Source organism: Crinia signifera, chromosome 6 (genome assembly GCF_055691185.1).
Source record: "Crinia signifera chromosome 6, ASM5569118v1, whole genome shotgun sequence".
NCBI lineage: Eukaryota > Metazoa > Chordata > Amphibia > Anura > Myobatrachidae > Crinia > Crinia signifera.
The window spans coordinates 277,769,718-277,782,343 of record NC_139222.1 but is presented as its reverse complement, the minus strand read 5'-3'; the positions used below and the strand labels follow the sequence as shown (position 1 = coordinate 277,782,343).

The 12,626-nt window shown below is 47.1% G+C and overlaps 1 protein-coding gene across 2 annotated transcripts in view; it reads left to right on the top strand.

Moving 5' to 3' along the window:
- CLSTN3 (calsyntenin 3) overlaps positions 1 to 12,626 on the top strand; it is a 49,844-nt gene that overhangs the window by 24,882 nt on the left and 12,336 nt on the right. For both annotated transcript variants that reach the window (XM_083149715.1, XM_083149714.1), the window contains exons 4-13: positions 17 to 212; positions 651 to 859; positions 1,677 to 1,826; positions 2,017 to 2,202; positions 2,326 to 2,595; positions 2,948 to 3,060; positions 10,431 to 10,593; positions 10,733 to 10,783; positions 11,026 to 11,183; positions 12,398 to 12,546. In XM_083149715.1, the coding sequence (XP_083005841.1) occupies positions 17 to 212; positions 651 to 859; positions 1,677 to 1,826; positions 2,017 to 2,202; positions 2,326 to 2,595; positions 2,948 to 3,060; positions 10,431 to 10,593; positions 10,733 to 10,783; positions 11,026 to 11,183; positions 12,398 to 12,546 (1,645 nt within the window). The remainder of the gene's footprint in view (positions 1 to 16; positions 213 to 650; positions 860 to 1,676; positions 1,827 to 2,016; positions 2,203 to 2,325; positions 2,596 to 2,947; positions 3,061 to 10,430; positions 10,594 to 10,732; positions 10,784 to 11,025; positions 11,184 to 12,397; positions 12,547 to 12,626) is intronic.

The window sequence follows — 12,626 nt, the reverse complement described above, 5'->3', positions numbered from 1 at the left end:
TGTCACCTTGTCGCAGGGGAGATCTGCGGGTTCCGGATTCATGGTGCCGGTACCCCCTTTGAAGCTGTTGTTCTAGATCGGACAACAGGGGAAGGTTTGATCCGAGCGAAGGGTCCCGTAGACTGTGAGGCGCAGAGAGAGCACACCTTCACCATCCAGGCCCATGACTGCGGAGAGGGGCCGGACGGGAGCAACAGCAAGAAATCGCACAAGTGAGCCCCATGCAAACCCTGACCACCGGGGCCCAATCCAGCCCGCTACGAGCGGGTCTGAATCGGCTCCAAAGTACCAACCATCAGCTCCTGTCGTTTTTCAAACGCAACCTGCAACATGACAGTTAGGGGCTAATTGGTTGATGCTTTACCTCTCTCCGATGCTTAGTAAATCTGCCTCACTGTCTCTTCTCGTCATCTGTATGTCTCCATCAAAAAGTGATAAAATGGAGAGTGATAAACAGCCAGCCAATCAGCTCCCGCCTGTCATGTCACAGACTGGGTTTGAAAAATGTCAGGCAGGAGCTGATTGGGTGGTTGTTTATCACTCTCCACTTTACCACATGTGAAGCTTAGTGCATCTGGCCCTTATGATCCCCAGCTTGTACATACTTCCTCGTGGTGTTATATGAATTGTCCCTCTTCTGTCTGTAACAGAGCCACAGTACATGTCCGGGTAAACGATGTCAATGAGTTCGCCCCCGTGTTTGGGGAAAAGGTCTTCAGAGCTTCTGTGACTGAGGGTCGTATGTATGAGCGAGTCCTCCGAGTGCAGGCATGGGACCAGGACTGCTCCCCTCAGTACAGCCAGGTCTGCTTCTACCAGATCCTCACCCCCAATGTGCCCTTCACCATCGACAATGACGGTAAGTCACCTGTGAGCTCCGTCTGCCACAGTCCTGTACGTGCTAGCTGTCTCTGGACCCCAGGTGATTCTTCACCTCCAGAGTCTGTCTGTCTGTGAAGGTCTTCAGGGCTGCCACTAGGAATTTAGGGGCCCAGGACTGATTTCCAGTCCGGGCCCCCCACCCCCCCTCATTCCCCTCCACCTACTGCCCAACTCCTGCTCCCTTATCCCCTCCTGCTGAATGCAGCAGGTCCTGAAGCACAGGCCTCGTCAATGCAGGATGCCTGCGGCCAATTAAAATGCAGCACCGGCTGGTAAGCCAATTAGAGCTTGTGTACTGGCAGCTGCTCTGATTGGCAAACGGTACACGAGCTCTGATTGGCTCAAAAGCCGTTGCAGCATTTTAATTGGCCGCTGGCATCCTGCATTGAAGAAGCCTGTGCTTTGTTCAGTGCACTGAGCATAGCGGAGGCAGTTGGGGGGGGGGGGGGTTTGCAGTGGGAAAAATGAGCTACCCAGGCCCTTCCAGAGTCCGGGGCCCGGCACAGCTGTACTCACAGCATCCCCCTATCGGCAGCCCTGAAGGTCTTAGGGACACTCTGTGGCACAGACAAAATAAAGCTGGGTGCACATTGCAATGATGTTGGGCCGTTTTGTAATTACAGATCACGCAGTTGTTAGCGATGGACACTAAAGTCCAAGATGCTTCCATAGAACTCCTCCAATCTTAATAGATTGACCCCTTAATGTCTGTGGTGCACTGCGGTCAGGGCTGTCCTAGAGGTCTGCCTAGTGTACCTCTATGATAAATATCTCCTTCCGTCTTCTCTGGCCAGGGTACATAAAGAACACACTGCCCCTGCAGGCCAGCGGTGACCGGCTGATCAGATTCACAGTGACGGCCTATGACTGCGGGAAGAAGCGAGCCGTGGAAGATGCAGAGGTGGAAATCCAGGTGAAACCTACGTGCAAGCCCAGCTGGAGAGGTAACACTGCTTAGCGCGAGTGAGTGTGTCAGTGTGTGTGTGTGTGTGTGCGAGCATCATGGTACAATGCGAGAGGAGCAAATATATTTAGATTGTTTCTGTGCAGGGCAAATACTGGCTGCTTTTGCATGATGTCCATGTTACTAAGCTACACATGGCATAACGCCTGGGCTGGTCTCTGCCCTGACAGGTTGGAACAAGCGCATTGAGTACATGCCTGGCGCAGGGAACTTGGCCTTATTCCCCGGGATCCACCTAGAGACCTGCGAGGAGGGAATCTGGAGCATCCAGGCCACCATAGAGATCCAGACAAGTCACATTGCCAAGGGCTGCGACCGTGACAACTATTCAGAGAAGTCTTTACGCAAGCTGTGCGGTATGTAAATAATAATATAATCCAGTACCATGGGGTAATGAGTTCACAATCTGAATTTACACACCATTCTTTCGCTCTGCGCCTGAATATATGTGATCATACCCATGTTTTTGTTCCTCTCAGGAGCTGCGCCAGGAGATGTTGACCTTCTGCCCCCCTCCAGCCCTATGTTTAACTGGACCCACAGCCTCCCAATACAGGATACACAAGACAGCAGCCCAGTCTTTTGGTTTAATGGTTCCCAGTCAGTGGAGGTTCCTCCTGGGCGGTTACCTGCAGGGGGCGGAGCCGCTGATCACCTGACTCTTTCTTTCTGGCTGAAGCATGCAGGAGGGAGTGGAGGGAAGGCTGGAAAAGAGGAGGAGGTGCTGCTGTGTAACACAGTGCAGAACGGTGAGACCCGGTGGGGGACTCTGGGACTGACTATTTTATATATTACTATTTATATAGTACTACTCAGATCTAATAGCGTCTTCTGTGAGTGTGAGAGTGTGTATCATAAATACAATGGAACTAAAGGTACAGTGTAGTAATAATGGCAGGAAAAGCGCAATCATATACAATAAAAGCTAAAAATGGCTCCTCACCTCACATCACTGTTATGTTGATTGGTCATTTTGACTGGCTGTTAACTATTATAATGAAGATTATAACTCACAGGAGGGAGAGGGGGACTCATGTTTCTACTGTTTACCTTATATTGTGATCCCATTCACTACCTCTTCCTCCTTTCTGCATGTGTAAGATGGCAGCTACTCTCACTATACCCTGGCTGTACACGGCTGCCGGATCTCATTCCTCTACTGGTCTCTGCTGGACAGCGCTCGCCCTGTCAAGTTCCTGTGGAAGCTGGAACAGGTAATTATTCCTCACCTGCAGCCGCACTTACATGGTTACATGATCAGCACACAGCAGCTGCTGTCACATTCTATAACAGAAACATCACTGAATGGAATAATGTATATACAGCAAAAGTCCAGAGGACGCCCAGAGCTGGCAGATGATCGGGTTATAAGATAGAATATAACTCCAAGAAGAATAACTTCTCATTAACACATATTCCCTGTCTGTGTTCTCCTGTACTCTCTTATCTCCTGTACTCTCTTATCTCCTGTACTCTCTTCCTTACATCCTCATTCCCTCTCTTATGTCCTGTACTCTCCTCCTTACATCCTCATTCCCTCTCTTATGTCCTGTACTCTCCTCCTTACATCCTCATTCCCTCTCTTATCTCCTGTACTCTCCTCCTTACATCCTCATTCCCTCTCTTATGTCCTGTACTCTCCTCCTTACATCCTCATTCCCTCCTTATCTCCTGTACTCTCTTCCTTGCATCCTCATCCCTTCTCTTATCTTCTGTACTCCTCCTTACATCCTCATTCCCTCTCTTATCTCCTGTTCTCTCTTCCTTACATCCTCATTCCCTCTCTTATCTCCTGTACTCTCCTCCTTACATCCTCATTCCCTCACGTATCTCCTGTACTCTCATATCTCCTGTACTCTCCTCCTTAAATTCTCATTCCCTCTCTTATCTCCTGTACTGTCCTCCTTACATCCTCATTCCCTCTCTTAACTCCTGTACTCTCTTATCTTCTGTACTCTCCTCCTTACATCCTCATTCCCTCTCTTATCTCCTGTACTCTCCTCCTTACATCCTCATTTCCTCTCTTATCTCCTGTACTCTCCTCCTTACATCCTCATTCCCTCTCTTATCTCCTATACTCTTATCTCCTGTACTCTCTTATCTCCTGTACTCTCCCCCTTACATCCTCATTACCTCTCTCTTATTTCCTGTACTCTCTTCCTTACATCCTCATTCCCTCTCTTATCTCCTGTACTCTCTTCCTTACATCCTCATTCCCTCTCTTATCTCCTGTACTCTCTTCCTTACATCCTCATTCCCTTCTTATCTCCTGTACTCTCCTCCTTACATCCTCATTCCTTCTCTTATCTCCTGTACTCTCCTCCTTACATATTCATTCCCTCTCTTATCTCCTGTAATCTCCTCCTTACATCCTCATTCCCTCTCTTATCTCCTGTACTCTCCTCCTTACATCCTCATTCCCTCTCTTATGTCCTGTACTCTCCTCCTTACATCCTAATTCCCTCCTTATCTCCTGTACTCTCTTCCTTGCATCCTCATTCCCTCTCTTATCTCCTGTACTCTTTTCCTTACATCCTCATTCCCTTCTTATCTCCTGTACTCTCCTCCTTACATCCTCATTCCCTCTCATCTCCTGTACTCTCCTCCTTACATCCTCATTCCTTCTCTTATCTCCTGTACTCTCCTCCTTACATCTTCATTCCCTCTCTTATCTCCTGTAATCTCCTCCTTACATCCTCATTCCCTCTCTTATCTCCTGTACTCTCCTCCTTGCATCCTCATCCCTTCTCTTATCTTCTGTACTCCTCCTTACATCCTCATTCCCTCTCTTATCTCCTGTACTCTCCTCCTTACATCCTCATTCCCTCACGTATCTCCTGTACTCTCTTATCTCCTGTACTCTCCTCCTTAAATCCTCATTCCCTCTCTTATCTCCTGTACTCTCCTCCTTACATCCTCATTCCCTCTCTTAACTCCTGTACTCTCTTATCTTCTGTACTCTCCTCCTTACATCCTCATTCCCTCTCTTATCTCCTGTACTCTCCTCCTTCCATCCTCATTTCCTCTCTTATCTCCTGTACTCTCCTCCTTACATCCTCATTCCCTCTCTTATCTCCTATACTCTTATCTCCTGTACTCTCTTATCTCCTATACTCTCCCCCTTACATCCTCATTACCTCTCTCTTATTTCCTGTACTCTCTTCCTTACATCCTCATTCCCTCTCTTATCTCCTGTACTCTCTTCCTTACATCCTCATTCCCTCTCTTATCTCCTGTACTCTCTTCCTTACATCCTCATTCCCTTCTTATCTCCTGTACTCTCCTCCTTACATCCTCATTCCCTCTCTTATCTCCTGTACTCTCCTCCTTACATCCTCATTCCTTCTCTTATCTCCTGTACTCTCCTCCTTACATCTTCATTCCCTCTCTTATCTCCTGTAATCTCCTCCTTACATCCTCATTCCCTCTCTTATCTCCTGTACTCTCCTCCTTACATCCTCATTCCCTCTCTTATGTCCTGTACTCTCCTCCTTACATCCTCATTCCCTCCTTATCTCCTGTACTCTCTTCCTTGCATCCTCATTCCCTCTCTTATCTCCTGTACTCTCTTCCTTACATCCTCATTCCCTTCTTATCTCCTGTACTCTCCTCCTTACATCCTCATTCCCTCTCATCTCCTGTACTCTCCTCCTTACATCCTCATTCCTTCTCTTATCTCCTGTACTCTCCTCCTTACATCTTCATTCCCTCTCTTATCTCCTGTAATCTCCTCCTTACATCCTCATTCCCTCTCTTATCTCCTGTACTCTCCTCCTTACATCCTCATTCCCTCTCTTATGTCCTGTACTCTCCTCCTTACATCCTCATTCCCTCCTTATCTCCTGTACTCTCTTCCTTGCATCCCCATCCCTTCTCTTATCTTCTGTACTCCTCCTTACATCCTCATTCCCTCTATTATCTCCTGTTCTCTCTTCCTTACATCCTCATTCCCTCTCTTATCTCCTGTACTCTCCTCCTTACATCCTCATTCCCTCACGTATCTCCTGTACTCTCCTCCTTACATCCTCATTCCCTCGCGTATCTCCTGTACTCTCTTATCTCCTGTACTCTCCTCCTTACATCCTCATTCCCTCTCTTAACTCCTGTACTCTCTTATCTTCTGTACTCTCCTCCTTACATCCTCATTCCCTCTCTTATCTCCTGTACTCTCCTCCTTACATCCTCATTCCCTCTCTTATCTCCTATACTCTTATCTCCCGTACTCTCTTATCTCCTATACTCTCCCCCTTACATCCTCATTACCTCTCTCTTAAGGTGCCCACACACTAGAACGATTTTTGGGCCGATTTTTACCGATAATCGGTCGAAAATCGGCCGATGCTCGCTCCCGTGGATCTTTTGCTAAATCTTCTGATCTTACGTGCTGCACAAAAGATCAGAAGATTTAACAAAAGATCCATAGGAACGCACACGGGATCTTAAGAAAAATCTTTGGTAAAGATGTGCGCTTGCCTGAAATCTTTTGTCCAGATCGGACAAAAGATTTGAAGGCTAATTTATGCGCACATCTTAAGATCGCAGATCTTTCTAGTGTGTGGGCACCTTTATTTCCTGTACTCTCTTCCTTACATCCTCATTCCCTCTCTTATCTCCTGTACTCTCTTCCTTACATCCTCATTCCCTCACTTATCTCCTGTACTCCCCTCCTTACATTCTCATTCCCTCTCTTATCTCCTGTACTCTCCTCCTTACATCCTCATTCCCTCTCTTATCTCCTGTACTCTCCTCCTTACATCCTCATTCCTTCTCTTATCTCCTGTAATCTCCTCCTTACATCCTCATTCCCTCTCATATCTCCTGTAATCTCCTCCTTACATCCTCATTCCCTCACTTATCTCCTGTACTCTCCTCCTTACATCCTCATTCCCTCTCATATCTCCTGTAATCTCCTCCTTATATCCTCATTCCCTCTCATATCTCCTGTACTCTCCTACTTACAGCCTCATTCCCTCTCTTATCTCCTGTACTCTCCTCCTTACAGCCTCATTACCTCTCTTATCTTCTGTACTCTCCTCCTTACATCCTCATTCCCTCTCATATGTCCTGTAATCTCCTCCTTACATCCTCACTCCCTCTCTTATCTCCGTTACTCTCCTCCTTACATACTCATTCCCTCTCTTATATCCTGTACTCTCTTCCTTACATCCCCATTCCCTCTCTTATCTCCTTTACTCTCTTCCTTACATCCTCATTCCCTCTCTTATCTCCTGTACTCTCCTCCTTACATCCTCATTCCCTCTCTTATCTTCTGTACTCTCCTCCTTAAATCCTCATTCTCTCTCTGTTCTGTACTCTCCTCCTTACATCCTTATTACCTCTCTTATGTCCTGTTCTCTCCTCCTTACATCTTCATTCCCTCTCATTTCTTCTGTACTCTCCTCCTTACATCCTCATTCCTTCTCTTATCTCCTGTACTCTCCTCCTTACATCCTCGTTCCCTCTCTTATTTCCTGTACTCTCCTCCTTACATCCTCATTCCCTGTCTTATCTCCTGTACTCTCCTCCTTACATCCTCATTCCCTCTCTTATCTCCTGTACTCTCCTCCTTACATCCTCATTCCCTCACGTATCTCCTGTACTCTCCTCCTTACATCCTCATTCCCTCACATATCTCCTCTACTCTCCTCCTTACATCCTCATTCCCTCCTTATCTCCTGTACTCTCTTCCTTGCATCCTCATTCCCTCTCTTATCTCCTGTACTCTCCTCCTTACATCCTCATTCCCTCGCGTATCTCCTGTACTCTCTTATCTCCTGTACTCTCCTCCTTACATCCTCATTCCCTCTCTTAACTCCTGTACTCTCTTATCTTCTGTACTCTCCTCCTTACATCCTCATTCCCTCTCTTATCTCCTGTACTCTCCTCCTTACATCCTCATTCCCTCTCTTATCTCCTATACTCTTATCTCCCGTACTCTCTTATCTCCTATACTCTCCCCCTTACATCCTCATTACCTCTCTCTTAAGGTGCCCACACACTAGAACGATTTTTGGGCCGATTTTTACCGATAATCGGTCGAAAATCGGTCGAAAATCGGCCGATGCTCGCTCCCGTGGATCTTTTGCTAAATCTTCTGATCTTACGTGCTGCACAAAAGATCAGAAGATTTAACAAAAGATCCATAGGAACGCACACGGGATCTTAAGAAAAATCTTTGGTAAAGATGTGCGCTTGCCTGAAATCTTTTGTCCAGATCGGACAAAAGATTTGAAGGCTAATTTATGCGCACATCTTAAGATCGCAGATCTTTCTAGTGTGTGGGCACCTTTATTTCCTGTACTCTCTTCCTTACATCCTCATTCCCTCTCTTATCTCCTGTACTCTCTTCCTTACATCCTCATTCCCTCACTTATCTCCTGTACTCCCCTCCTTACATTCTCATTCCCTCTCTTATCTCCTGTACTCTCCTCCTTACATCCTCATTCCCTCTCTTATCTCCTGTACTCTCCTCCTTACATCCTCATTCCTTCTCTTATCTCCTGTAATCTCCTCCTTACATCCTCATTCCCTCTCATATCTCCTGTAATCTCCTCCTTACATCCTCATTCCCTCACTTATCTCCTGTACTCTCCTCCTTACATCCTCATTCCCTCTCATATCTCCTGTAATCTCCTCCTTATATCCTCATTCCCTCTCATATCTCCTGTACTCTCCTACTTACAGCCTCATTCCCTCTCTTATCTCCTGTACTCTCCTCCTTACAGCCTCATTACCTCTCTTATCTTCTGTACTCTCCTCCTTACATCCTCATTCCCTCTCATATGTCCTGTAATCTCCTCCTTACATCCTCACTCCCTCTCTTATCTCCGTTACTCTCCTCCTTACATACTCATTCCCTCTCTTATATCCTGTACTCTCTTCCTTACATCCCCATTCCCTCTCTTATCTCCTTTACTCTCTTCCTTACATCCTCATTCCCTCTCTTATCTCCTGTACTCTCCTCCTTACATCCTCATTCCCTCTCTTATCTTCTGTACTCTCCTCCTTAAATCCTCATTCTCTCTCTGTTCTGTACTCTCCTCCTTACATCCTTATTACCTCTCTTATGTCCTGTTCTCTCCTCCTTACATCTTCATTCCCTCTCATTTCTTCTGTACTCTCCTCCTTACATCCTCATTCCTTCTCTTATCTCCTGTACTCTCCTTACATCCTCGTTCCCTCTCTTATTTCCTGTACTCTCCTCCTTACATCCTCATTCCCTGTCTTATCTCCTGTACTCTCCTCCTTACATCCTCATTCCCTCTCTTATCTCCTGTACTCTCCTCCTTACATCCTCATTCCCTCACGTATCTCCTGTACTCTCCTCCTTACATCCTCATTCCCTCACATATCTCCTCTACTCTCCTCCTTACATCCTCATTCCCTCCTTATCTCCTGTACTCTCTTCCTTGCATCCTCATTCCCTCTCTTATCTCCTGTACTCTCTTCCTTACATCCTCATTCCCTTCTTATCTCCTGTACTCTCCTCCTTACATCCTCATTCCCTCTCATCTCCTGTACTCTCCTCCTTACATCCTCATTCCTTCTCTTATCTCCTGTACTCTCCTCCTTACATCTTCATTCCCTCTCTTATCTCCTGTAATCTCCTCCTTACATCCTCATTCCCTCTCTTATCTTCTGTACTCCTCCTTACATCCTCATTCCCTCTCTTATCTCCTGTTCTCTCTTCCTTACATCCTCATTCCCTCTCTTATCTCCTGTACTCTCCTCCTTACATCCTCATTCCCTCTCTTATCTCCTGTACTCTCCTCCTTACATCCTCATTCCCTCACGTATCTCCTGTACTCTCTTATCTCCTGTACTCTCCTCCTTAAATCCTCATTCCCTATCTTATCTCCTGTACTCTCCTCCTTACATCCTCATTCCCTCTCTTAACTCCTGTACTCTCTTATCTTCTGTACTCTCCTCCTTAAATCCTCATTCTCTCTCTGTTCTGTACTCTCCTCCTTACATCCTTATTACCTCTCTTATGTCCTGTTCTCTCCTCCTTACATCTTCATTCCCTCTCATTTCTTCTGTACTCTCCTCCTTACATCCTCATTCCTTCTCTTATCTCCTGTACTCTCCTCCTTACATCCTCGTTCCCTCTCTTATTTCCTGTACTCTCCTCCTTACATCCTCATTCCCTGTCTTATCTCCTGTACTCTCCTCCTTACATCCTCATTCCCTCTCTTATCTCCTGTACTCTTCTCCTTACATCCTCATTCCCTCACGTATCTCCTGTACTCTCCTCCTTACATGCTTATTCCCTCACATATCTCCTCTACTCTCCTCCTTACATCCTCATTCCCTCACGTATCTCCTGTACTCTCCTCCTTACATGCTCATTCCCTCACGTATCTCCTGTACTCTCCTCCTTACATCCTCATTCCCTCACATATCTCCTCTACTCTCCTCCTTACATCCTCATTCCTGCACGTATCTCCTGTACTCCTGTATATATCTTTCATCCTTACCCTCTTTCTTCTATCACCATCTCTTCTCATTACCTACCTGTGCAGCCCTTATGCCTTCATCCGGTTGCTTTTTCCTGTGTCTCTTACACTTGCATCTGTGCCCACAGGTGTGTGATGTGGAGTGGCATCACTATGCTCTGAGCCTGGAGTTCCCCACTGTCTCCCTCTACGTGGATGGGGTGACGTACGACCCTGCACTCATCCATGACAATGGAGCCCTCACCCCACCCAAGCGCCAGGCCAGGCTGATGATTGGCGGCTGCTGGACAGGTGAGGACAGACAGAGGTTACTCCATGTACATGGGGGGGGGGGGGGACTGGAAATCTCCATACGGCTGTGCAGGGGGATGGTGAGACGTGATGGAAAGTCCAAAATCAATCAAGTAATCCATGTTTCATCTTGTACCAGATGAGAAGATTTCAGTTAAAGTGGAAGACAATGAGACTTCTAGAACACCAGGTACGGTATGAGTAGGCGCCATTCCCATGGAATAAGAGGACATTATGGCATTATATAGGATGTACTCTATATTATTATTCTATTTGTACCAAGCATACGGCAGCCGCCGATCTGTACTCTTTCTCATTGTGCGTTATCTAGAACAGGACTAAAGTGTTCCTCTATGTTCCTCCATCAGCTCCCATATTGTGTCTTCCCTCTATGCTGAATTACCCATGTACCCTCCTCTCTCCTGTCCGCAGCCGCCACCGCCACTGCCGGACACTATCTGCGGGGTTACGTGTCTGGCCTCTACCTACGCCTGGGCCCAGTGGACTCTCGGGAAGTGATTGAGTGCCTGTATTCCTGCAAGGAGGGGCTGCAGTACACAGACTTTGACAGCTTGGGAAAAGGAATGAAGGTAACACAACTCTAAAGTGTCACTAACTGTCACCAACTGTGTGTTATGCTAAGACAACAGTCAAAAATGTAACAGTAAAATTCTAGGGCAAAATTTTGATCGTCAACATACACATGGCCCTTTTTCAAGTCAAATTCCTTCTCAAATGGACAAAACCATGCTGCAATGCAGGGGGGCAGATGTAAATTATGCAGAGAGAGTTAGATTTGGGTGGGGTTTTACTTCAAAGTGAGATCTATATTGCAGTGTAAAAATAAAGCAGTCTGTATTTTTCCTGCACAGAAACAAAATAACCCTCCCAAATCTAACTCTCTCTGCACATTACATCTGCCCCACCTGCAGAGCACATGGTTTTGTCTATTAGAGAAGGAATTTGCCTTTGCGAGTGAACCAGAATAATGGCCAATGTCCGTAGACTGCCTGACAGCATACAGTGGGAGATTCTCTAAACTAAAAAAGCATTTTGGGATGCTCTAAACATTCCCTGCTGGGTTACCGCGACGGGGGGCATCGCCAGAAAAATCTGGCGATGCCCCATAGAAGCATATGGGCTTCTACCGTGACCCACCACCGCGCCGCACCGACCCCTGCCGCCCCGCACCGACCCCCCTCACCTGTGTCCGGGCAGCACAGAGCTGTGCTGCCCGAACCTGTGACCTCCTCCTCCCTGCACTATGATCCTCTTCCGGGTGCAGGGAGGAGGAGAGCCCGGCGCAGCAGCAGAAGCAGCGCCGGGTGTGGGAGGGAGGAGCCCCCGGGACCCGATGGGACCTGCTGACTCACCGCAAAGGACAGCTCTTAACGCAAGAGCTGTCCTTTACCATAATTATCGCATATGCGATAATTATGTAGGCGATGGGCGGCGATGGACGGTGAAGGGGGGTGGAGCTGGGCTGCGGATGTTAAAACATCCCGCCCACAGTCTGGTGTAGTAGTGTAATTTATCTCACTACACAAGTCCTTGTATAGTATTGTATGATATGATACTACCGTATGCATTGATGTCATTGCCAAGTTAGGATACTGTTATGTGTATTGTTATATACGATAGGTTGGTTTTTGCCTTGTAAACGATTGCCACTTTAAAATACGACCAGTCTCAGACTAAATACCGGACCTCCAGCTTCTCGCACCCTATTACATTTACCCATGTCTCTCCACATGCTTCCATCCAGGATACTGACAGCCATTTACCGTCTCCTGATTCATTTTAGGTCCACGTAAACCCCGCTCAGTCCCAGCTCACCCTGGAGGGGGACGACGCTCTCTCCTTTAGCCGAGCTCTGCGCCATGTGGAATACCTCAACTCCTTACAGTTTCCAACACCAGGAGTGCGACCCCTGAAACTCCAGACAACAGTGAGGTGGGTGCGGTAGACCAGAGTGATCCGAGTATCCTTGGCTGTGTCTCTTAGCCATTACGGGGGATACCTATAAGAATTGG